The 26945-nt window shown below is 50.6% G+C and overlaps 2 protein-coding genes across 2 annotated transcripts in view; one reads left to right on the top strand and one right to left on the bottom strand.

The window, feature by feature from the left end:
* The first annotated feature begins 5442 nt into the window (after positions 1-5442).
* On the top strand, positions 5443-16347 carry IGSF10 (immunoglobulin superfamily member 10). The gene is made up of 7 exons (XM_029962310.1): positions 5443-5636; positions 6593-6722; positions 7001-7391; positions 7910-11133; positions 11209-11896; positions 12490-13390; positions 14045-16347. The coding sequence occupies exons 1-7, from the start codon at positions 5443-5445 to the stop codon at positions 15951-15953; spliced, it is 7437 nt and encodes a 2478-aa protein (XP_029818170.1). The 3' UTR covers positions 15954-16347.
* Positions 16348-18462: 2115 nt separating this feature from the next.
* MED12L (mediator complex subunit 12L) overlaps positions 18463-26945 on the bottom strand; it is a 100010-nt gene continuing 91527 nt past the window's right edge. Inside the window, 9 exon segments of the mRNA XM_029962309.1 lie at positions 18463-18666; positions 19035-19116; positions 20580-20639; positions 21146-21284; positions 22772-22924; positions 22926-22984; positions 23812-23901; positions 25096-25307; positions 26507-26657. Coding sequence (XP_029818169.1) covers positions 18596-18666; positions 19035-19116; positions 20580-20639; positions 21146-21284; positions 22772-22924; positions 22926-22984; positions 23812-23901; positions 25096-25307; positions 26507-26657 — 1017 coding nt within the window. The 3' untranslated portion in view covers positions 18463-18595.

Genomic DNA, 26945 nt, shown 5'->3' with positions numbered 1-26945 from the left:
GGGAAATTATTCCATCGTTTAGAGCCAAAGGTTTTAAAAGGTCCCAGCAAGTGACCACCCCCTCTGCCTTCATCACCTTACTGATGCCAGTTCTCCACAAACCCAACATCTTTTCATTTCACACACATAGCCCCAGAATCCACATTTTTACACGTTTTCTGGCACAGCTATAGCAGAAAAGCCTTCTAATGCAAGTTAAATTTACACAGGAAAACATAGTTCTGATTTTATGTGACCCACCTGGCAAGGTCAGCAAGTAAAATAATATGTAACAGCTAAAAAGGTTCTTACTCCCTCTGCTGTGAACAAGAACATCCCAGAGCAGCATTCAGGCTTCCTTACCTGCAGAACAGGCTCCTCCCGACATTTCAACCCAGAAAACCTCTCATTTTTCAGTCTTGACCTTTGACTTATAGGAATTCCTATACCTGAACTCATCTAGGAATTCCTGCCTTCATGAGGCTTCTCACATCCTGTAACTGCCAGTCTTCAGTCACAAGCCTCAAAACAGGGAGTGGGACAGAGCAGAGAACACCTGGCCTTGCCAAACAAGGTCTGCCTCTCTCTCTGCCTTAAATAGTCCCTGGGGGTTGTGTCCTGGCATCAGCCTTGCCCTTCTCACACCTGACAACAGTGCAGGTCTCTGGCTGATCAGGGGGCTGAAGAGCAGCACCAGTCAGGTGGGCAGGGGAGAGGCTGTAGCTGAGATCTGCAAAGCTAAACCACTCTGATTAGAAATGGTTTATTTAATTGTAATTAGGAAATAAAATGTAATTCAGAAGTACACTCTCCCATATAGCTTGGGAATAAACAGCCATGCCTTTTTTTCCTTACCCAGAGCTATCTGTTGGCTTCTTTGGTAGAGGTTGGTTGTTTCGGTGGGGGGTTCTGTTTGTTTGTTTTTTTCAACTATTTAAAAGCTCAATTAAAGGCCAGTGTGCAGGGCCACCTTCAGGAAATGACAAATTCTTATTCCATCACAAACAAAAATTATCCATGGCAAGGATCATGCTTTGGTTTGTTTTCAGCTGGCTGGGAGGTGTTCAGGTTCTTGTTAATGAACTGCAGAACATTTCCCTCTAACCACTGCACCAAACCTGTAGGTTATGGGGACAATAGGTCTGTAAACTTGCTGCCTGTACCCTATGGATGTAAATCCGTGGTGTGTAGTGGCCATCAAGAAACACGGATGTGCCCAATTAAACATCCTCACAATACACCTACACAGAGCAAGACAAAGACTTACAAAATCTGGTTTGGTGCTGCTTTTGCAATTCCAACCATGAGAAAACACTCCAGCTGATGTTTAAGATGAAAACCCCCAGCCTGCACCTGCACAAGTGCTTTAGCAGCAGTGTCTGTGTTCCGGTTCAGCCGCTGCTGGAGTGGATTTGCAGGTGACTGTCTGTGCCTGGGAGGGGGTCTGACAGCAGAGCACAGATCTGAGAGCACAGGAACCACTGACGGGGCATGGCACTGCACATCAAACACAGAATTACTCTGGCTGAGGATCTGCTCCAGTAATGAGGAGAGCAGATCTTCCCCAGGCACACCGAGTGTTAAACAGGCTTGTCCTCTAAACTGGGGTGCCAGACAACCCCTCCCTTCATGTCCACCTCTAACAGCTGCCCAGGTGAAAGAAAAATCAGCAGTATCACAGCTTTCCAAGAAAGAAAATGCAGACCTTTCTCACATAAATAGTCTGTGGTCTGCATGGCTGTGTGAAACGCAGCAAGCAGGAGCTCTTGCTGTGGCTGCCCATGCTGTGGCTGATTTACAGTGTCCCAGGTCATCTGGGCTGGAGGGAGTTCAAAAGCAGCAGCCAGTGGGGGTCCCTGGCCCTCCCAACCCAGCGTGGACATGAACAGCAGCCCATCCCACCCAGGAAAGATGGATTGCCTCCAGCCCAGCTGAGATTCCCATCAGTCAGTGGGAGTCCCGGGAGGACAGAAGGAATCTGAAGCACAGAGCTCTGTGGCTGCAGGCACTGCTGGGGACAGGAGGGGACAGAAGGCAGCCATGGCCCAGTCCTCTTCACGTGTATTCCTCTGAGGTACTGCTTGGTTTCCCAGAGTGTGGCACTCACTGCACTGTGCACACAGGCAGGGCTGACCGTCCCCAAATGAGTATTTGCCCAAATTCATTGGCAGCTCCAAATACTGACCATGATTCCAGGGTCAATCACTGCTTTGCTGGGAGCTTGTCCAGCTCATTACAATGGAACTAAAGTGTCTGACTGTGACCTCGAGCCACAGGAGAGTTGTACCTAAGTGTGTTATTTTGAAAATTCCCAATAAGGCACTTGGAGGGTCATGTCATCCTTTTCAAGGCGTCCAGCAACCCACCGAGGCATTGAAAGAATTTGGCCAGCAAGAAGCTGTGAAGGAAAAGAAAAACATGAAAACATTTTGCAAAGGGCCTTTAAGGAGAACTGGCACAACTCAGAGAAGAGAGAGCATGAGGAGGGATAAACTGAGGCAGAGTGGGAATGCTGTGTGGCAGGAACAGAGGCACCTGCAGTGCTGGTCTGGGAAAGAGTTGGATCAGTCTGACAAGGGAACAGTGTGATTTGGGAGGGAAAAGGCAATGTCTGCAATGGAAGAACAAACTAAAAAGCAAAAGTCATCCAACAAAACCCAGGTACATTATTCAGGTACCTAATTCAGATTAGCATTGTGTAAAAAACCCTTTTTGCTGACACTGATGCATGAAACACATCAGGGTGGTGTTCTCCAAAGCTGTGTTCTGCTCCATTAATGACATTTCTATTGACTACTCTAAATAAAGGGATCATCCTCTATTTCCTTCAAGATTCCAGCTCTGTGGATCAGCCCCACCACAATTTGCTTGAAGGAAACTGGTAACACGCCTGAAGATCCAGAGCCTCCCACAACAGCCCCTGATGGGCACAAACCACATCCAGATTCCCTGTGCTGGGCTCTGCTGCTGCCCCAGGAGTACCACCATCATTATTAATACCAGAATAATGAACAGGGCTGCCCATTAGAGATGCAGAATCCCTGCCTGAAAAGTGAGGCTATTCCTATTTTCCAAGAAAAAATAAGGAACCGTTCCTCCCATACATCATTTGCTTTCTGTGACTTTATTCCCTGAAGTTCGAGTCATTTTCCACTGATTTGTTCATGCTGAGGAAGGAGAAAAAGAAAACACTCATTAAAAACAAACAAAGAAACTGCAAATTAAACCAAGAGCCCCAGTGAGGGCTCTGACAGGCAGGTTAGTGTGTGGTTGGGAAGTCTGGGGGACCTGAGCCGTGGTGTTCCTGAGGGAACAGCCCCGAGCTGTGGGGGATGTTGGAGGATGTGACACATGGACAGTGCTCAGTGCCGGGGCCTGGGAAGCTTTGCCTGGATAAAGGATCTGGATAATGGATCTCGGTACTGAATTTGAATCCAGTGCCACAGTGACACCCTGATCCAAGGCTGGGCAGAGCTGGGTTGTTCCCTGGTGCTGCCTCAGGTGTGATGCTCTCCTGCACAGGCTCCTACTGACCTGCCCCCTGTGACCTGCACGTGCTTCCAGGAGCTCACAGACCACAGGGATGAGCTGTGGAGCACTGGCTGCCCTCCCTCCTGGCTCGGACAAGCCAGGTCATACCATAGAGAGGTATGTTAGAAACTTGAAAAATGACCTGAACTTGTGCCCCAGTTTTGGTATGTACACTTTGCTGTGCAGATCCACTTCACGAGCACTTCCTTCGCTCAGCTTTCCTCTTCACAGCACTTCTGAGCTCACACTCAGTCACACTTTCTTGCCAAAGTATAGTTCTACTTAACAAAAAGCTCCCTTCATTCTCTGTTCTTAAAACATTGGCAAGGTCCATTGTACATTTAAAATATTTTTTTAACATTAATGCAGATTTTCAGGTATGTGTTTTTGTAAAACATTCTCAGAAGAAACTTCAGTCCTGTTTCTACCACAAATTATTGAGGCTAGTACAAATCATTAAGCCTTTCCAGTAGAAAAAAACTTACGAAAGCACTTGATGCTTTGCCTTTCAGACTGTAATTAGGATGGAGAAAATGCACCTAAGGATTGACCTGCCCGCCCTTTCCCCTTTTATCACTCAGGGGAACAAAATTCAGAGTGAGCTCCCTGATCTCAGGGTAGCACCTAAAAATGCCACCTTAGGATTTAGTGCAGGGCTCAGTTGAGGTGGTGGTATTTTTTCTGAGACCCAAAGTGCCAGTTGCACAAGGTCAGTGTTTCTTGGCACAAGCTCCCATGCTGAATCAAAGTGAGATGATCCATGTTGCACAGAGCCAGCTCCTGAGATGATAACAAACATCAGCCAGTGAACACCACAAGTAAAGTTCTAGCTGGCTTACACAGAACATCCCATTCCTGCCAGCTTCCTGAACTCCCACAGCTTGCCTTTGATTTGGGGTTTGTCTGAACAGCTTTAGAACTTTTAAAAGATATATTTGAGGCTTTATCTTGTCTTTGAAGTTTTATCTTACCATGACATCTCAAGTGGAACAGATTTGGTTTGCCCTACAATGACCCATTTCAGCAGAAACACGCCGTCGGTCGAGGCTGTTACAGGCACCGTTCGCCGAACAGGAGCTGAGGTACTGACGGACTCGGTCTGCAAGGGGAGAGAAATTGTCCCTCCAAAAGCGAACTGCGGGTGTCATCGGCCGCTTTTTGGAGGGGTCACGCACGAAGTTCCCCCGACGGCAAACGCTCGTTGTCTGCGAGGGCCGGCGGGGCTGCGGGTCGCTCGCCCAGGCACCCGAGAGCCCCCGGCGGAGCGGCCGTGCCGGGGCGGGGGAGGGTCACGGCGGGGCGGGCGGGCTGCGGGGCCCGGCGGGCAGGCAGAGCCCCCCCGGGAGGAGGAGGCGGGTGGGGGGTTGTCCCCTGCCCGCAGGGGCCGCGGTCCGGGCGGGCGCTCCCGGCGCGGGGGCACGGCCGGTCCTGGCCCCGGGAAGCGCCGCGGGGTTGGGCGGGGGCTGCGAAGGGAGTTAATTTTGCTTGGAACGGTTCCTGGCAGGGAAGGAGCTGACGTGTGGAGACGCCTCCCGGGGATGAGCCGCCGGCGGAGCCGGGAACGCTCCGCACAGGCGGGACGGGGCGCGCAGCTGGGACGCACCGCGGGCACCGGCGGCAGCTCCTGCCAATCCCTGCGGAATTCCAGCTTTCCCTGTGAGCGGCAACTACCGGCACATGGCGCCGGCCGGGGCACCGTGGGGCAGCTGTCAAATGACAGCGCTTTGGGTCGTGACATCGCTGAGGGGAAACCCGAGAGTTTGGGGGGCTGCGTCGTGGGTCGTTTTTTCTTTCAAGTTAAAAATTCCTCTCGTGCTTATGGCGTAAACCCGAGCAGCTCCGCTCGGCCGCCGCTATAAATGCCTTTGTGTTCTGTTCCCCCCGCAGGAACCGCCGCTGCTGTTGGGGATGACAGCGTAGGATCCCCTCGGGATGGAGGCCCCGCGCGGGGAACGGGCCCGCTGGCTGGGGACCCTCCTGGCCGCCTGCCTGGCCACCCTGCCCGTCATCAGCGCCTGTCCCCGGCCCTGCGCCTGCCACGGCCCCGCCGAGCTCCACTGCACCTTCCGCTACTTCAGCGCCGTCCCCCCGCGCATCCCCGCGGACGTGCAGCGCATCAACCTGGGGTAGGTGGGACAGCGGGGCTTTTAACGCTCTGACCGGTTAGCTTTCAACACTTTGCGGAGCAATAATTAAGAGTTTCCAGATTTAGAGCTAAAAATTAACCAAAGCAATAAATAAGTCTGTAGAGCTTAATGTTCTGTCTGCAGCACTCAGCAGTGGCTGCAGTCACAGCTAGCGAAGCCTGAGACCACCCACACTAAGGGGAAATTCGGGGGATCTAGCACAGGGGAGGTGAGAACTTCAGAAAGTTTTCAACTTAAATGAATTCCTTTGTATTACCTGAAAAAATTGCATCTGTAATGTGGGACTGAGGAGTCTGAAACAGAGGGAATTCGGTGGAAAAGAGTACGTGTATTAAAATCTTCAGCAGAGACTGTGCTGTGAGTTGAGAATGTCCCACAACGTTAGTGTCTGTGCTTTCATCTCCTGGGTTCGTGGGAAGTCGCACTTGTCCGGCCGTGTCAGCCTCCACGAGGGTTCTGTTCCATGCATGGTTAAAGGAGCAGGGGATGGAACATGCCCAGGCTCATCCAGCCCCTTCCTGCAGTTTCCAGCAAGTGTCCTCTGTCATAAATCAAACGACAAGACCCATCAGCAATATTTGACTGGTCCGGGTATCCCTCTTAATACACATAATGTCTGAATCATCCAGCTGTGTCTGCAGAAAATCTAAAAGGAATTTTTCACAGAGGCAGTAGGGAAGTCAACACGCTGTCAGACAAACAGATGTGTTTCATGCTTGCTGTTACTCTCCCCGTCCATGGGAATTCAGGTGTCAGAACGCTGCCCTGGAAAAGTGACCATGTTTTGTGCTAACATGAAGGCATGACTTAGAATTTTGTCTTGGCAAGCAGAAGTGCTGCCTACCTTCAGCCATTCCCAAAGAGTGGTTCTTTTCTTTCGGGTTGGTTGCTTTTAAAAGGTGTGAAGTGTGGCTGACTAAAGCCATCTGTTACAGCTACAACAGCCTGAGAAAACTGAGCCCTACAGACTTCGCTGGCCTGGAGAAACTGGAGTTACTGATGCTGCACAGCAATGAGATCAGTGTGATCCCTGAGAGGGTGTTCAGTGATTTACGGTCACTACAGGTGAGAACTAAATGAGCCAACGTTAAATTTTGTTACCACTTAAAACAACTTTCAGAGATAGAGGTAAACAGCCCCACAGTAACTGGCTGCAGCATTTCCTTTTCCTGTTTCTTATCCTGTCCATATGAAAGTTGAGGGTCTTCAAGATCCAGTAGCCTAATGGGAAAGGTCTTTCCTTCCCAGGTGGGCACTCAGGTACAGTGTAAAGATCAGCAGCATTTGTTAGAGTCCTTATAACATGGTTTAATATTATGCATTTTCTACTTTTGCATCAACAGGTCTTAAAAATGAGTTACAACAAGGTCAGGGTGCTTCAGCAGGGTGTGTTTTATGGCCTGAAGAGCTTGGCACGGCTGCATATGGACCACAACCAAATTGAATTTGTAAATCCCAATGTTTTCTATGGACTCACTTCCCTGAGGTTGGTCCACCTGGATGGAAATTTACTTCAGCAGTTGCATCCAGACACTTTTGTCACCTTCCACTATAGCCAAATATTCAAAATATCCTTCCTGAAGCACATCTCTTTGTCTGACAATATGCTGACTTCACTTCCACAAGAAATGTTTTCCTACATGTCCGAGCTCGAGAGCATTTACCTGCATGGAAACCTCTGGTCCTGTGATTGCAGCCTGCAGGGGTTCACAGAGTGGGCACAGGAGAGACCAGGTGAGCTCAAGGCCTTGTTTATGCTCCTTAATTCTGCTGTAGCCTCTTTTTTCTTGCTGATACAAGTAATTGTCTTTTATTAATTTATTTATGCTACCAGAAAAGACTGGAAGACAGGATTTTTGTAGGTGTGTGTAATCAGAATAAAGAGGTAAATACCACTCAGCTTCCCAGATTAAATGTATCTAGTGGCCTTAACAAATTCCCAAGTGCAGCTTTCCTTAATGGAATGCTTTCCTTGGACAGTCCAAAGATTCTGTGCACCAGGAGAATCCACAGGGAATAATGAAGCTAACTTTTATGGAAGTGGCAAGAACAAGTGCCACTTTGCACTTAATTCTTCAAAAAGGAGATAAGGAATTCAAGGGACTCGAGGACTATCTCTGCTGCTGCCATTCATATGTTACTTTAAGATTTGCTTTTCTTTTATTCAAAAGAACCACTTGTTAATACCTGTATGTAATTTTTAATACTAAAACTTGTAGCACAGAAGCTGATTCCACTTTTCTTCTCTTCAGATGTTATAAAGTGTAGAAAAGACAGAAGTTCTGGTGCCCAGCAATGCCCAGTCTGTGCTAGTCCCAGAAATCATAATGGGAAGAGCTTAATGGATCTTCCTTCTGCATCTGTCACCTGCAATAAGCCAGTCATACACGACTTCCTGAAATCCAGAAACCTCACAGTGCCAGACGATGGGGATTTCGGTTCCGTGTCTCCCAAGGACTTCATAGCTCCGATAGGATCCGTGGTTTTGAACATGACTGACCAAGCAGGAAATCGAGGCAACGTGGTCTGCAATGTCCAAAAACCTAAAGAAATGTCTCCCACCTCATTTGACCAAGATGGCAGCAGCACAGTGCTCCAAACCTCGTTCTCAGCATTCCTGGTGTGTGGCATCGATCACGGACACATCCAGCAGCTGTGGAGCATCCTGGCACTGTACAGCAATTCTCCCTTGAAATTGGAGCGGACTGCTCAGGCAACTGATGTGCCTTTTATTAGTTACAAATATAAACAGGTCTACACTGAAAAAGATGAACTTTTCACCAATATTGAGGCTGACCTGAGAGCTGAGCCAGCCTGGCTGATGCAGAGCGTGGTGGCACTGCAGCTGGACAGGACAGCAACCACGCTCAGCACGCTGCACATCCACTACTCCACCCGTGCCCGGGTCAGTGTGCCCAGTGCTGACAGCAGCCAGGGCAGCAACAACTGGGCCATCATCTACAGGGACAACAGCACCCAGAGAGAGCACACTGTGCTCGTCGGGGGGACCGTGGAACTGGGGTGCCAGGCAGCTGGGGAGCCAGCCCCTGCCGTGGAGTGGATATTGGCCGATGGGAGCAGAGTGCGAGCTCCTCACATCAGCGAGGACGGGAGAATCATCATCCTCAGGGCCGGAACACTGACCTTGCGCACGGCTGATGTGTTTGACACAGGGCTCTACCACTGCATCGGCTCCAACAGCAACGATGCCGACGCTCTGACGTTCAGAATCACGGTGGTGGATCCTCACGTGGAACACGACAGCGTAAATGGAGCCCAGCTGTCGGCAGCTGTGGGCAGCACACTGCACCTGCCCTGCACAGCCACGGCTGCTCCCGACGCTGCCATTACCTGGGTGTTGCCTGAGCTCACAGTTCTTCGTCACTCTGTAGGAAACAAACATATTTTTGGCAATGGCACCTTGAGAGTAGAAGGGGTGACAGAGCGAGATGGAGGGTACTTCCGATGCATTGCAGCCAACCAGTACGGTGTTGACCTTCTGGTTTTCCAAGTGCTAGTGAAACGGGATGAAACCGCTCCAAAGAAAAGGCTTGGAGCTGTGGGAGAGTGGGAAGAGGGTGATGGCTCTGGTAACGCACTGCTGGGCTCTGCTGCAGCACAGACACATCCCTCAGCCACTCCAACCACCCTGACAGCTCATCCGAAATCCGCTGCATCACCATCCGGCAGCCGGGGCACACAGAGCGCACCTCAAAGGAACAGCCACAGGAAAATGCCTCACAGGCCCTACAGGGACAGAACAGGCAGGCTCAGGCGGCTCAGGGGGCACAGGAGACAGTTTGTTTCCTCAGGCAGGAGAGTCGATCCACAGCGCTGGGCAGCCTTGTGGGAGAAAACTAAGAGAAACTCAACACTGACAGACAAACGGGGAGAAGTTGCAACAGAACCACCCATTCAAGTCCAAAAGTTCTCAGAGGTACCTGGGGCTGACGAGGAGACCTCTGGTGATCTCGGATCTCCAGAGGAAGAATTCATGATGCCAGTAACAGAGAGAGCCCCAGTACCTGCTCTGGGGAGACCAATGGAACGTGTGATCACTGCAGGGCCCGGGGGCACTGTGAGTCACACTCCTGCCAGGAAAACCTCCCTCCTGGTCACAGAGGCAGTAACTCCTCTACCCTCTCCTCTTCCACAGTCTGTGTCACCTGGCAGCAGAAGGCCACAAACATATCCAAAACCTACAGACTCATGGGAAAGATCTGATTTGAGTCAAATATCAGCAAATGGTGTGAAACAATCAACCGTATCAAGTGGAGCAAGTGGAACATCCACAGTCTTCCCTGCTGGGCAAAGGCTGGTGTATTCTGGGCAGGGTAATAACCAGCATCTAAAATCTGCACCCATGACACCCATGACAGAAGCTACAGACACCAGTAAGGCTGTAGCTCCCCAAAACACAATTGACAAGATACATGTTTTTACTGAGTCTATTGAAAAGGTTTCCACCAAAACAGATCACCAGGTCCCTGTGGTGACAGTCAGTGCACCAAGCCCTGAGGTTGGTCCCATTTATTCTCATGCTGCTCAGAAAGGAGGAACCCCTAGGCCAGCAGTGGCCTCAACTATCACTACTCATCAGCCAGCTTGGGTTATCCAGGACGTTCCAACTCACACACCCCAGCTCCAGCAGCAGTATGGAAGACGAAGGAAAATTTCTGGTCGGAGACAGATTGTGAGACCAGGACGTATCCCAAGTTTGAAAGAGCACCGATACAATTTTGGGAGGGCAGGGTCTGCCAGAGGAAATACAGCTGTGGCTGCAGGTGTTCAACTGAATATGAAATATGTATCAAATGTACCAACCTTAAATAATTTAAGCAGCTCCATCAACTCATTTAGCCCAGAAGCCCCCCTGTCCTCCCCCTCCACCATGAATTTGCCATTGGAGCAAATGGGTACCCCTCAAAACACATTGTTCCTCAAGGAAGAGGAAAACGAACATAGTGCAAGGCAAAAAGCTGCTACCACAGTCACGTCTGTCACTACAAAGGGCACTGCTACTACTCGCAACCCTACCAAACTGTTGGGTTTGAAGCCAACAGTCACATCTTTTATTACTCTTCGATCTGACACTAGAATCACCAAAAGTAAAATATTAAGAGTGGGAGGAAGGAGAGGTCAGAGGAGGAAGAAGCCCCCTAAAACATCTGCCCTGCAGCATGTGGCTGCAGCCCACAGCACTGCAGCCACCCCCCCCGTGAGCACAGCCACCCCCGTGGTGACAGCAGGTACATCACCAGCTGTGTCTCCAAGTCTTACACCTGCAAAACCTCTCCCTGGGAGCGTCAGCGCCGTCGCTGTAACCGAAACACCAGCACTGTGGATCTCTGACACCCCAGAGCCACCTCAGCATGTACCCACAGCAGCCACACAGACCCTGGTGACCCCGGTCACACAGAGGAGCTCCCAGCTGGCCACGTCACTGCCCACCAGTCCGACTGCTCACAGCCCCACCATGGCACTCCAAACCACACCAGTCACAACAAGGAACACCCAGCTGGCCACAGCACCACCCGTCAGTCCTGCCCACACCTCCACCACAGCTCTCCAAACCCCACCATGGCTGGATGAGCCTCCTGGTGCTGCAAGTGCCCAACCTGCTGCAGTCAGTGCCACATCAGGGGCAGCATCTGCTCAGCACATCAGAGCCACTGCCATGGCAGGAGAATTCCACCTGAAAATGGGGGAGACAGTTAGCAAGGAAAACCAGGCAGCACAGCCCACATTCCCAGCAAGAACTGTGTCAAGTGCTCCTGCTGCACTCACAGACATCATCATTCCCAGCACTCAGCATCCCACCCCTCTGCCAGCCCCGATGGCAGCTGTGCCACTTGCACCTACTGTGAGAGCCCACCTGCCTCCATGGGAGCATGTCCAGTTCTGGCCCAGGCCACGTACCAAAGGCACAGAGAGGGGCAACACGCTGACTGTCGGGACACTGACCACACCGAAGTCATCACAGACAGCAGCTCCGTGGGGAAGGGACAAGGACAGCTCTGCCAGAGGCTGGTCTGAATGGAGACAAGATCAAGAAACCACCACCACCCCCCCCAGTCCCATCGTCTTGGGCTCTGCAAGCACAAACCATTTTGCAAAGCCCAGAATAGTTGGAGGGAAATTGGCTGCTTTCACTGTGCTGGCAAATTCTGACGCTTTTATTCCTTGTGAAGCTACTGGGAACCCCCGCCCAGCAATACACTGGACCAAGATATCGTCAGGTGAGCTCGATAAACCTCTATAGGATTTACATTCCACTAGAGTCCTAAAATTTGACAGCTGTTCTGTGTGCCAAACTCAAACACTGTTTCATTTTAAAGCACTATAGAATACCAGTGAACAGCGAACTTGGAAACAGTGACAAAGACAGAGATCCAACACTTGCTGGAGTGTCCGAGTGCTGATTCTGGAATAGCTCTCTAGGGAAAGGATAAAAAAATAATCTATATTTAACTAGAATTCTGTGCTTATTGTGGTAAGATTTCAATATTTGTTGTGTGTTACCTGCTATTCCAGAACAGTGAGACAAATGAAAAGAAAAATCTGTGGTAACAAACCCTCAAATCCAGTTACAGCTGTGCCGGGTTTGGATCGCAAAGCCCCATCTCTTTTATCCAAACTTTGTCTCTGCTGGGGACTCAGCTTTGTCACTCCATATGCAAAATACTCTGATTTTCTCTGTCTTATCACTATTGTCTTGGTTATTGGGGCAATGCAGACCAGGGCAGGGAACAGGTATTCATGGACTGAATTAAACTAGAAGATTAAACTAGAGGAAGGTTCTGACACGTCACCACTGTCCCCTTTCCTGCAGGGCCCGACGCTCCGGGGCGCGGCGGTGCCGGCAGGTGGGTGGTGTTTGCCAACGGGACGCTGTCCATCCCCCAGGTGGGCCTGGGGGACCGCGGGCAGTACCTGTGCACCGCGGCCAACGCGCTGGGCACGGCACGGCTCCTGCTCACCCTGTCGGTGGTGGCCTACCCGCCCCGCATCGCCGGCACCCGCCACCGGCTCCTCACCGCGCACGCCGGCAACACCGTGACCGTGTCGTGCAAGGCCGAGGGCAGGCCCCCTCCCACCATCTCCTGGGTGCTGGCAAATAACACCCACCTCTCCAGCTCCTCCGCAGGACATGACAAAGCTCACGTGGAAGCAGACGGCACTTTAGTCATCCGGGAAGTCACCGTGTACGACAGGGGCCTCTACACCTGCCTGGCCAAAAACCCCGCGGGCACCGACACGCTGGCTCTGAGGCTGCAGGTCGTTGTGGCCCCTCCCACCATTCTGGAGGAGAAGAGACAAAGCATGGAAGGAAAGATGGGGGAAAGCCTGAAATTCCCTTGCACAGTGCAAGGGAACCCTCAGCCCACTGTCCATTGGGTCCTCCCTGATGGCACAGCAGTGAAGCCTCTGCAGTTGGTACACACGAGGCTGTTCCTGTTCTCCAATGGCACCCTCCACCTCGGCAGCATCGGCCCTTCCGACGGCGGGAACTACGAGTGCATAGCCACGAGCTCCAGCGGCTCGGACAGGAGGGTGGTCAGCCTCGTGGTGGAGCACAGGGACACGCTTCCAAAGATAGCCATCACCTCTCAAGAACTGACTCACCTGAATTATGGAGATAAGTTGCTTCTGAACTGCACAGCAACCGGGGAGCCCAAGCCCAGGATCATGTGGAGGTTGCCCTCCAAGGCTGTGGTGGACCAGTGGCACAGGTACGACTCTTTTTTTTTTTCCACCTCTTTGGAACTTCAAATACTGTCTCCTCTGGTGGTCATGTAAAAGTGTGTTGCAGCACTAAAGCACTGTGAACTAAATTAATTTTTAAACATCCAGCAGCGGTGAAAATATCTGTGCTAATGGCTTGTTGTTATATGTCTAGTCACAGATCCTATCAATTGCCATAAGTGGGTGAGGTCTCCCCAAATCAAATATAAGTCATATTTGAATTAAGGGAACTGCTGTTATCATGCCCTGGCTGACTGTTGCCAGTTTAGAGGAGAAGTTTTATGTACCAGATTTGCCAAGTAGGGTTCAGGAGGAAGGGGCTTCTGTAGCCTCTGATAAGTCTACCTTTGGGGGTCTCCCCCCACCCCCTCCCACAGTAACACTTCACCTTTGCTTTGGGAGACAGTCCTAGCTCAGGGTGTTCCCAGCAGAGTTAACATGCAAAAATCCATGTAACACCAGAAGTGACAATGACATCACCTTAGGACCCAGTGGGCAGGCAGGTGGTGTGGGCACAGTGCCTTTGGAGAGAACGCCTGTGTCCTATCGTGCTGTTGACACCTTCAATCCCTTCCAGTGCTCGGTATTCACCCCCAGCACTTGGTTCCATAATTCTTTTCCTCTCTCTCCCCCCCCAGCAGAATGGGAAGTCGGATCCATGTCTACCCCAACGGATCCCTGGCTATTGAGGCAGTCACTGAAAAGGATGCAGGTGATTACCTGTGTGTCGCAAGAAACAGACTTGGGGATGATCTGATCCTGATGAGAGTCAGCATCACAATGAAACCTGCCAAGATTGACCACAAGCAGCACTTCAAGAAACTGGTGCCATATGGCAAGGATTTCAGAGTGGACTGCAAGGCCTCAGGGTCGCCCACGCCAGAAATATCTTGGGGTCTGCCAGATGGAACGTTGGTCAACAACGCAATGCTGGCGGATGACAGCGGGCACAGGTCCCGCAGGTACGTCCTCTTTGACAATGGGACTCTGTACCTCAACAAAGCTGGGGTGACAGAAGGAGGAGATTACACCTGCTATGCCCAAAACACTCTGGGGAGGGATGAGATGAAGATCCGTGTCACAGTCATCGTGGCAGCCCCTCAGATAAAGCACAATTACAAGACATACGTTACAGTGTCAGCTGGACACACGGCACTGCTGGACTGTGAAGCTGCTGGAGATCCCAGGCCACAGATATTCTGGTTGCTGCCTTCCAGTGAGATGATCTCCTCGTCCACGGGCAGACACTTCCTGCACACCAACGGCTCTCTCTCCATCAGCCACGTCAAACTGCTGGATGCTGGGGAGTACATGTGTGTGGCTCGGAACCCTGGTGGGGATGACACCAAACTGTATAAGCTGGATGTGGCTGGTAAACCCCCCATCATAAACGGCCTATACAGGAACAAAACAATCATGAAGGTAACAGCAGTGAGGCACTCAAAGAAACACATTGACTGCCGGGCAGAGGGGACACCTGCCCCTCAGATTATGTGGGTCATGCCTGATAACATTTTCCTAACAGCCCCGTATTATGGGAGCAGGATCGTGGTGCACAAAAATGGGACACTTGAGATTCGGAATATCAGGCCTTCGGACACGGGGGATTTCATCTGTGTGGCACGGAACGACGCGGGAGAGAGCGTGCTGGTGGTGCAGCTGGAGGTCACAGAAATGCTACGGCGACCAATGTTCAAAAACCCATTCAACGAAAAAATAATAGCAAAACCTGGGAAAACTATCACACTGAACTGTTCTGTGGATGGAAACCCTCCCCCAGACATAAGCTGGATGCTGCCCAATGGCACATGGTTTTCCAGCAGCATCAGCACGTCCCAGTTTCTCACAGGAAGCAATGGGACCCTGACCATCTACAGTCCCAGGAGAGACCAAGCCGGGCGGTACCGCTGTGCTGCCCGGAACCAGGTTGGCTATATTGAAAAGCTGATCGTCCTGGAGGTTGCCCAGAAGCCCAATATCCTCACCCACCCCGTGGGGCTGGTGAAGGGCGTCAGCGGGGAGCCGCTGTCCCTTCACTGCCTGGCCGAGGGGAGCCCCAAGCCCAGCACCACGTGGACACTGCCGGGGGGCCGCGTGCTGGACCGGCCGCAGGTCAGCGGGAGGTTCCTGCTGCTGGAGAACGGCACCCTGGTCATCAGGGCGGCCACCGCCCACGACGGGGGCACTTACGTGTGCCGGGCCCGCAACGACGCCGGCGACTCCTCCGTGAGCGTGGCCGTGGCCGTGGCCGCCCACGCCCCGCGCATCACGGGCAGGCCCCCGCCCGCCCTGCACACCGTGCCGGGGGCAGCCCTGCAGCTCCACTGCACCGCCCTGGGGACACCCAAGCCGGACATCACCTGGGAGTTACCTGACCGCTCCACGCTCTCCACAGCTCACCAGGGCCGAGGGGCTGGGGGTGAGCTGCTGCACCCCACCGGGACTTTGTTCCTCCAGAACCCCCGACCCTCCAGTTCCGGCATGTACAAGTGCACGGCCAGGAACCCCCTGGGCAGTGACTTCGCAGTAACATACGTCCACGTCATCTGAAGTCAGACGTGCAGCAGGAATGATGGTGAACACGGGCTGCAGCTGGACTGAGGTCATCCTTGGAATGAGTTTAATCAAAGGCATCCAGAGGCACCGAGTGCCTGGAAAACATTTACAATATTCAGTCTGCAGTGACTGGGCAAAAGGAGAGAGGAAGGGGAAAATTAGCTCTAGCATTGTTAGCTAGCATTGCTTCTCTCCATGTTCAAGGGATTTAAATTAAAGCAAACTCTGCCAGCAAACATAGACCATCAAACACAATTTACTTTCTGGAAATGTACACAGAGAGCTCCTGTATGGACAGACTTTTTCAGTACTGCCCACCCGGTATGATTGTCATAAGCACAGATCATAGAGAGCAAGAACATCTGGGAACTAAAGAGCAGGTTTATTGGGATGCAGATCACCTTCTTAATGTGTTTTAATATTTAGTATATTTTTTAAATAAATATTTCATGGTGAAACAAGTAGTGAAGTATTTTTAACAGGATAGCTCTGCTTGCCACAGTCTTTTCTGCAGAGCTGTGGTATGACACAGGCCAGCTTTGCACTCAGTTTGGAACAAGAGAGGGAGCTCTGCTCAGCACTGCTAAGCCATTGCACACAGACTGGGTGTAGAACCACTGCAGCTTGGCATCATTTTCTTATTGCCACAAAAGCGTTTTTTTAAAGTTTCTCACTAGAAAACAATTGCTTGAATTTGTGACTCAATTTAGAATTGTGATTCCTCAGTTCAGCAGCCACATAGGCCTAAAAAGGAACTTCTGTACCTGATGGGAAAATCCCTTTGTGATGGTAGGAAATGGTTACCTGCCCATTTCACACTGACCAATCACAGAGTGGACTGCTCAAATCAATTTTTAAAATATTTAAGCCTGTAACTAAGGTTCAGAGTTTCTTATTTTCTTCCTAAGAAATACATTCATGCAGGACAGAGGGCTCAAAATACACACACAAATTCCCCTCTTAAATTTGGGAATCTATGTGTGGTCAGGGCACTTTGTGAATCCATCCCTGACATCAGCCACACACAGTCAGTATTCCCTTGTTCCCTCCTTCCACAGCACTGATGGATTGGTGGCCACAGAGGGGGTGGATGACGTGAATCTCAACAGTTAATCTCTGTAATAGCTTAAGCTACTAAAAAGAGCAGTAAATATCCTTTAAAAAAATGGACAGGAGTAACTTTTACATGAATGAGACTCGACTGTTGTAAAAGCCAATCAAAATCTACAGATTTCCGTGTAGTGAGTTATTCTTATATTACATATATATGATGTATACGAGATATAGATATAGATATACTATGCATCATTAGCTGGCTGTGCTGGCCCAGGCCCTCTAAAGCGTGTGAGGTGCAGCCTTCCCCCTCCCCACACAACACCTGGCTATGACACCATCCACAGCCTCCTTGTATGGTCAGTTAAGCAAACTGAGTTAGTGAAAAATAGGGAAAAATATTCCCAGAGTATTTTAAATGCCCTTCAAGTTCCACTTTCAAAATGAATGCATTAAAAAACCCCAATAGCTCCTAAATGACATAAAGTAATAATAAATTTATTCTGGTTTTTCACCTCCAGTATGGGAAAAATTATGATCTATTTGCACAGGTCTGAATAACAATGATTTGTTTGTGGTGATTTTGGTTGATAATTTGCCTGTGGATTTGTACTCACTGATGATGCAATGCCTCGTGCCAGCTGTTGATTCCCACCTGGGGTTGGGAATTCCTGCCGTGCCCCGCTGGTACTGACACAGGTGACAGAACAGCTCCTCCAGGGAAAGGAGGATCATCCAAAGGCTGTTGGCTCCAGGGCAGCTGAACCCACGGGAAAGACTCGGGGGGGCTCTGCCACACTCACGCTGGGAGGGCTGGGATGGGACCAGTCCCTGCTGGCACGGGGGAGACACGGGGGGTCACCTCCCACCAGGACTCAGAGACTCCCTACGGGAATGGAGCAAAGCCCCCCAGAGCACTCAGTCCCCATCACCCCTGGGACCATCCCCTGGGAGCTTCGGTGACAGACCCCAGATGAGAACAGTTACTTCCAGAAGGTTTATTAACGTGACACTGTGGCTTTTAATATAAACTTTAAGAAGTTCTAACACAAGCAATAAACCCACTTCAGCACCTTCTTACCACAATAAGAGCAAGAGGAATTGGTACTTTAAACAAAGAACTTTATAAAGTGCATGTGAAAATCACAGTCAAATAAACACGATTTGAACTGACGCTTGTTCTACCAACAAAGAAAGAGGTGAACATTTTAATGAACAAATTAACTTCTATGCCAAAATCTGAAGTGCCTTTCAGTTCAGTAGTTTGGTCCAGTGTAGCTCTTTTTTTTTTTGCAAAAAAAAAGTTTTCCCCACAAATAAATAAATAAATCCAGCATTCTTTGTCCTCTTTAAAAGTAACAGGACCTAAAAAGCACCAAATTCATAAAATCTGCAATAACATTCTTCAAATAGGCCCACAAGTCCATACATTGAAATCTAGTTAAATGCAAAAATAACCCCAAACCCACCTTGTTACATATTCACATCAATTGCAGCACAAAAAATAATGATGGAAATAAGAAGAGAGCTCAAGTCTGCTGTCTAACCATGAGCAGTACATTGAATTTCCAGAGTCCTGTTCCTCAGTGCAAAGGTCCCCTGGGCCCCCCCCAGCCATGGTCAGAAGTGGGGTAACCTTGCTGTGGCTGGTTACCTGGTGGAGGAAGCAAAGGGGGTGACTGTACCAAAATACAGAAAAACACCTGTATTTGCTGCAGCGGTGGCAAAAACCAGGCTGCACACCCCTCCTCCCCTGAGGCCAGAGGCACTCACTGCCCCGGGGACCTTTCCTGCGGAGGGTGAGGGGGCCCAGCCCCAGCCCTGTGCTGGGGGTGACAGGACCACCCCATGGGCTGCCCCAAACCCAGGGCTTTGGTGTCACGCCAGGACGGGGACAGGTACCCACTGCCAGTGGGTGAACGACCTCCGTGTACATCTGGCAGCAGGTAAATAGGCAGGAGATCTCCAGAAAGATAATTTCCTGTTCAAACACACATTTCCACAGCCTGTGCACACACTTACTGGAGAGCTGCTTCTGGAGCTGCCGGACCAGCGCCGCCGTCTGCTGCTGCTGCGGGGTCTGCGGCAGGCCCGGCCGCGGGAACTGCAACGGGAACAGCCAAGCTCAAGGGACCCACACGGTGCCCCTGCCACGGCAGGAACCACAGGGTGCTGGGCTGGTGCCACCCCGGCACAGGGGCCAGGCCGTGGGGAGGGCAGCGAGGGCAGGTGGGTGTCCTGGCTGGGGTTTAACAGCACAGCAAGGACACGGGGAGCACCCTCAGAGCTCACAGAACATCTGTTCTCTGCCTGCCCTGGAATCTCACACTGTTCAGCCTGGGGAGCCCTCACTGGCCGTGGCCATGGCATTAGGCACAGTGTGATGAGCACCCCAAACCCAGCCTCTATCACCCATCTCTGACTCACCCTCAGGTCTCTCAGCTCAACAGGTCTGCCTCCTAAATCCCAATTTTTGTTTTTCTCATTAGGTCTAGTGCAAATGCACACGCTTCTAATTTTAATTAAGTGATTCTTCTGCACAGGGATACATGATGCAGTTTGGAAACCTGAGGTGCTGAATAAAATTTGAGTAATCTCATACCTTAATAACTCTGTGGGCGCTGCAGAAACCGCCTGAGCTTTGCTCAGCAAAACCTTGTGCTTACTGAAGGCAGTTTCAGCATTTTACAAGACTTCAGCATCTTTTCCCTTTCTGAAACCAAATCCTTCACTTAAAATATGTTGTGTAATCTCCTGGCTACCAGGCCATAGTAAGTGCTAGGTTAGTCAAAGGTATTAGCCACCACTCCGGGGTTTTTGGGAACACAAACCCAACCCACAGCACCTTCTGCTGTGCAGATGTTGGCAGAGGAGCCTGTGCTGAGCAGGTGCCCATTGCTGTGACACTCTCCCAGCAGTTTGTTCAAGATATAAAACCTATTAAGAAAAACTCAAAAATGGATGAAAATTATCTCAGATTAATGCTTTTAAACTTGGAGGCTGCAATTTCACCATTACTGTATTTTTTCTACTTTTCTAGTTATCCTCATCTACCTTAAATATGTTTGGAAAAACTGTGGAAATAAAGGGAACAAGCATAATGAGATTGTAAATTCAGTGGATGTGTCCAGAAAAATTACTTGGTAGTGATGGTGATTGGGTCAAATCATTCCCTAAATTATCAAGGGCTCCAATCAAGCAGAAAGTTGTGTCTCAAAAGTAATTCAGTTTGTTCAGCTGTCTTCATGCAGCTCTGGTTTATGACTAACTATATAATTTAAAAGTATCTTCAAAAAATAAACCCCATTTTTCCCCTAGCCTGTTAGCAGTACATCCCAAAAATCCAAGGTGGGAAAGGCACCTGTGATGGGACATGGCAGGGGCCGGAGCTCAGCCATGGTGGAGCTGCCAGGGCATGGGGGTGCTCCACAAACACAGCACAAGCACGAGGGGCAGTGCCAACCATCAGCACCTCACGTGGCCAAGGGAAGGCTTCCTCGTGCACAAGTGACAGAGCCCACCCTGTCCCTCCCCACACCCCCCGAACACCCCGAACACTCTGCTCACCAGCGGCTGCTGTGCCTGCAGGGGCTGGAGTCCAAGAGCCAGCTGCTGCTGCTGCTGCACCTGGGAGAAGGTGGGCACTGAACAACGGGGACATGGCCCACACTGCCTCAGGGACTCGCCTCCAAATTAAAAAATATCACCAAACCAGAACAGAGGAGATGGGCCAGACCTGCGAGAGGCCCTTTGGTTTAACGCCAGTGACATTGTAAGGCCAGACAGGGAGTGTGCAACCACCACCTCTGCCCAGCACATCCAGCCAGGCCATTCTCAAAGCTACCTTCTCCAGGGGTATTCCCTAATCCAGAAAATCCAAGTACAGAGTTTTACACGTATGTCCAGAGCTCCCTTCTGGAAGTCCCAAAAGTAAACAATGAATGACTGCACTCAGGGAAAGGCAGGTGGGGTTTGTAGCACCAGGCTCTGGAGTTTCAGACTCGAAGACCTGTGCGAGCGAGTGTGTAATGCTCTCACTGACACAGTGATGCTCACACCCTCTGCTCTGTCACACCCTCTACTCTGTCACAGCCCCTGCTCTGTCACAGCCCCTGCTCTGTCACAGCCCTCACCTGGAAGAGCTGCTGCTGCCTCTGCCTGCCCGGCTCCAGCGGCTGCCCCACGCCCAGCCCAGGGTGTGGCCCCACGGCCGAGGCGCCGTCCAGTCCCCCTCCAACCAGGGAACCCGTCTGCAAAGGCTGATGGCTCAGTCTGGTGGGGAAAAATGACAGATTAAACTTCATTTACAGAGCACAGTGGTCTGGGAGAACTCGACTGTAGCTGTGACATCAGACTTCCATAGATTTCCAAGCTGTTACATTACACATTGCACAACAAACCGTGCCATACTATTGCCCAGTAACTGACAGAGGCAATAACACCTTCCCCTGAACGGGAACAGACCCAAGCATTCAGCTCTTGCTTGTCTAGGAACAGTGATGAGTTTCTACATCCCAAGCAATTCCACATAAAGACTAAAATATTTTCCAGCCCAAAACATCTCAGTGTTCCATCACCATAATTGAAAATGAGCTATCACAAGTGGACTTTTTACTTTCTAAAATACTGGAAAACCCTGAAATTAATAGTCCTTTTCTAGAATACTGAAAGATGTTAACTATGTTATCAATTTAGCTTAGCTGGTTAGCTCAGCACAGACAAGGCAATCCAGGCCAGCAGCTTCATTCCTAACACAAGGCACCCTGGAGGTTTGCACACAAGGCTGTCAATTGAGCCAAGGCCAAACTTTTTGAAGACATGCAAGCATACTCAAAGCTGGGAATACTCTTAAACTTGCAAGAATTTAGAAGAAGTTAAGGAATCAGTGATTACTGCAGAATATACAGTAAGGTTCACAGCTCCTGAAACATTGATTTCATTAAACTAAACCAGGGGTTGAGGGAGAATTGCACAGCTCCATACAGGACAAATCCATATTCTGCTTATGACAACATAGCTGGACTGTTAGTTGGACTGCACCAGGCTGTTAGAAAAGAAATCTGAATCAAGGCTGTCATTGGAAACTCCAGTTCTCCACTCTGCCAGCTCCATGACACTCCCTTTGACAGATTTCTTTCCTGCTTCACTTGCCTTCTGTTTGGTCACGTTTCTTTACCAATGAATTTTTCCTGTTTCTCATAGGCACTGCAACTCAGCTGTGCTTCTCAACTGAAGGCAATCCCATCTACTCAGGCTTAGCAAAATTCATTTGCCTCTTTCTAGTTGAATTACCAGGTTGGTCTTGTGCTTTCTTGACTACAGACTCTTTGCAAACCTAGAATATTGATTTTTTAATACCACACACGTGTTTGCATAATATGGATTCCAGATCTGTGTGTGTAGGGAAATAGGATCCAACAGCCATTTTTAAATGAATTTCTATATTCTGCAACCACACAGGACAGCTGGACTAAAAGATGTGCCAAGATCAACTTGAAATCAAAGTTAAATGAGGGAAAATCACAGTGAAATTGGAGAGAAAGGCATCTGTACAGCTAATTAGATGTGGTGTTAACCTCATTTTGGTCAATGAGCAACCTGAGGAGCCTGGTGTAGTGGAAGGCATCCCTTCCACTGCAGGGATTGGAACTGGATGGTCTTTAAGGTCCCTTCCAACCCAAACCATTCTGTGATTCTGTTATTAACAGACTTTATTCTAACCCCGGCTCTCCCACCCTGTTCCCGGGGTTCCCGCTCACCGCGGGGCTCCGGCGGGGCTGTAGGTGTGCGGTTGCTGCGGGAGGTACGCGGGGTGCCGGTCCTGCCGCAGCTCCATCAGCGCGGGGCAGCCGGGGGACAGCCCCACAGCGGGGGACAGCCCCACAGCGGGGGACAGCCCCACAACAGGCTGCCTGCTGCTGCTGCTGCGCCGGCACTGCGCTGCCGAACAGGGTGTATCCGTGGGGCAGGCTCTGCAGAGAACGACATGAGTGACTGCACCGGCCGGGGGAACGGCCCAGCTGCAGGAGAGGCGGCCTCGCCGAGGAGCCCGGAGACCCAGAGGCAACTCAGAGAGAGCTACAGTGCTGTCCCCACACACCGACCCACCTGTCCCCCACGCTGGTGGGACCCCCCTCTGTCTGCGGGTTCAGGCAGCTGACACGTGGCCACACGTGGTCACTCACTGTCACACACAGCCACACGTGGTCACTCGCTGTCACACACAGCCACACGTGGTCACTCGCTGTCATACACGGCCACACGTGGTCACTCCCTGTCACGCGTGGCCACACATGTCATACACGGCCACATGTGGTCACTCCCTGTCACATGTGGCCACACATGTCATACACGGCCACATGTGGTCACTCCCTGTCACACACAGCCATATGTGCAGGTTGGAACCCTCACTGTGCTGCCTTCCCAAGAGGTGCTGAGCAGGAACAGGACTCTGCTCCAAAACTCCATCTCTGTTTTCCTCATATCCCCCCAAAATCCCGAGTACCAGAATAACCATGACATAATAGAGTTACTGCTATCATCTCACCAAAAACTGGCCAGATTTCCAGCTTAACACTGAAATATGCTTATTCCCAGCAACATCAGGAAAAACTGGGAAGTGGTCACACCAAAAACGTTCATGAGCTACCAGACGTGGAGGCCATGAGCATCCCAGGAGGAGGCCTCGCTGGTGCCCCCAGCCACAGTCAGAGGCACACCCCAGGCACAGGGAGCAGGCTGGGGAAGGGTGCCCTGTTTGTCAGCATTCCCATGCAGGGGTTCCCAGATGAGGCAGTACCTGTGCCTGTTGCAGCCCTGGGTACTGCGGGAGCTGGGGCGGGGGTCGAGCCTGCGGAGCGAAAACTGCAGCTTGGTCCATCGGCTGCCCCTGCAAGACACAGCCATCAGATACAACCCCTTGAACAAGTCTGGCTCTGGACACAAACCCCACCAAGCTGTGCCCTAAAGAATCATGGAGTGACGACCATTTCCTTCAGGACAGCGCCACTGCTCAGTGCAAGAACTCTAAATGTGGAGCAGACCCCTCACCCTGCACAGACACCACTCATTCTATACAGAATACTCAACGATTTTTAACAGGTCATATTGTCGAAGACCTCGCACCACAACTATTCGTTTCCAAGAGTACAGGTCTAAAGAGCAGAGTCCCTCTAGATGGATTCTACAGAACTGTCCCCACCATTGCCAGGGATTTCAAGCTGGCAATAATTTTTCCAATAAAACTATTGTCACTCAGCTGCAATTTAAGCACTTCAGAGGCCTTTGCATGGATCACAGCAGGAAATCAGAGAGAGATGAGAAGGATAATGAGAAGCTGTAACAAAATAGAGACAGCTGGCAGAATGACAAGGATATTGCTGAAATTAGGAACTATTTTGAGCAAAGAGGGCACAGCACAGAGTTTGGAGGCAAGACAGCAAAAGCGCAAGGTACTATATACTGCAGTGGGGTAAGAAAGGATACAGAAAGGCTTGGGAGTAAAGACAAAGTTATTGGATTTACCACCAGCTACTGCACACACAGTGCTGGTTCTTTGGGATCCAAACCCCAACTGCCTGTGCTTACACCATCAGTCTCAAATCAGCCTGTCTGTAACCACAGTGAGAACCAGCTCAGGCTCCCAGGGGCACTGCACAAGAGCTGTGTGTGGTCTGGCACCCAGCCCCTGTACCCTGCAGCAATACAGATATTCCTGGGCAACACAGGCACCTGTGTGCACACAGGGACAGGCACAGCTCTGCTGGGCTCCCTGGGCACTCACTGTGCACTCACTGGCAGCTTGGTGGCACCTGGTGCCTGTGATCCTCTGAGAGCCTGGGTGACACAACAGGGAACAAGGGCAGCATCAAGGGGCAGGAGCAAACCCTGAGTTTATGGAACACAGGAAAAATAAAGGGACTAAGACATCAAATGACATTTAAAGGTAGTTGGCCCTGCTAGACTAATATTTGGGGAACTGCTGTAACCATGAGCTGGCTCCCCCCTGTAAGCCAGGCAGGGCACAGAGCCCAACAGGGGCAAACCCAGTGTGCTGCTCCTCAGACCGAGGGCTTGGACAAACCTGCTGGAGAGCCCGTGCCTGCACCTGCTGCCGCAGGAGCTGCTGCTGCTCTTCCTGCAGGAGCTTCCTCTGGAGCAGCTGCTGCTGGGGTGGGGCCCCAGGGACCGAGGGCGGCTGCATCCCGGAGCCCGAGCGCCGCTGCAGCATGTTGGACAGAGCTTGCTTCGGGTTCACTGGCACAAAGGAGCCCGCTGAGTCCAGCCCGGAACCACCTGAAAACCACCCAAAACACGACTGTATCCTCTGCCTTCCCTAAGAGCATCGCTGGTACAGAGCACTGCTAATCCAGCAGCTCTACACAACCATGATAAACACATCTCTGCAAAGGCAAAGTCTGGACTAAACCACATTTCTGGCCTGAAAATTTAATGGGAAAAGTAATTGAAGACTGCCACTTGCAAATGAGAATGAAAAGTATAAAGCCTATGGGCTGCTGTATGTTCTATGCCACACAAAACATCTCACTATTACCACTGAACAAAAGTTGCATGTCAGATCCAAAGCATGATATGAACAGCTTAATATGTCAAGTTAATTTTATGAGATGGTAGCAATTTATGCACTCTCTGCTATTTGATAAAAATCATGTATCTTTCCATCAGACTTACAAAGGTGATCTTACACATTTGTTCTCAAAAGTAGCATTTCCTTAAACTTTTTAGCCACTTTCTGGTATATTCTGAAGACTTTTAAACAGTTAAAATACAGTATAGTTGTATTTGCAGCTTCAGAAAAAAAATATTTAACATTTATAACTGGAAAAAAAATTGTTAACTTCTCCTGCATAATTTTGGAGAAGCCTTGATAGTGTTTCTCAAATCATAACAAACTGCTGCCCTCTGGAGCCAGTAAATCCTTATAAAACTGTAACTCATTAACTGGAAGAAACAAGACAATCCTATGCAAAATTAAGCACATATCAGAAATGCTGGAAAAAATGTGAGCCCATATCTAGCAGATGGTAAATTAGCCACCACGGCTCTTGGTATTAATCAAAAAAGAAAATAACCCACAGGACTTTTGTTCTTTCAGTCGTCCCTCTCTTGTGTTGCCCCACCAGCTCTCTTACACTGCCCCCACAGGAACTCCTTGTGGCTCATGTGCCCAGAAAGTTCAACACCTTCACAGAGACAGAGCTACAACTGAGGGCAGCAAAGCCCTTCGAGAACCCTCCGCTGCTGAAGGAATCACCCAAACAGCACCGGCAGCACAGCCCGGAGAGAGGGAGAACCAGAGAGAGGGAGAACCAGAGACAGGGAGAACCAGAGAGAGGGAGAACCAGAGAGAGGGAGAACCAGAGAGAGGGAGAACCAGACAGAGGGAGAACCAGACAGAGGGAGAACCAGAGCGTGTCCCAAGCGGGGTTTGTCCCAGTCCCCCCGCAGGGCTGTGCCCTCGGAGCTGCCCGTACCTGGAGCCAGGGGCTGGCCCTGCAGGAAGAAGCCAGGCTGCAGGGGGGGCCCCCCCAGGCTGTACCCCCACAGGGCCGGGGGGGCTGCGTGAGCCATCGGCGGCGGGGAGCAGGAGGGAGGCACTCTGTACAGGCTGGGCTGGGGATAGTCCTTAAAACACACACAAAAGGCAATGTTACTGACACTCACCCCTTACTAACTCATAAATAATGCTGATTTTCCTACTGAATTATTGAAGGACAGAGACAGTTCCTTTGTCACTGGCAGTGATGTAAAAACAAGATGAAGTCTGGTGATTCCCATGGACAGCTCCAGGCACACCCCAGCCAGGGGTGCTGATTAGCAGGTACCTTCTGCAGGCTATGGTCAGGTGGAGCACAAGGACAGCTCACTGTACCAGGATATAAGTAACAGCAAGAACTTCACTGAAACATCAAA

The sequence above is a fragment of the Manacus vitellinus genome, unplaced genomic scaffold, assembly GCF_001715985.3.
Source record: "Manacus vitellinus isolate BGI_N305 unplaced genomic scaffold, ASM171598v3 scaffold_45_pilon, whole genome shotgun sequence".
NCBI lineage: Eukaryota > Metazoa > Chordata > Aves > Passeriformes > Pipridae > Manacus > Manacus vitellinus.
This window is presented reverse-complemented; position numbering and strand designations above follow the sequence as displayed.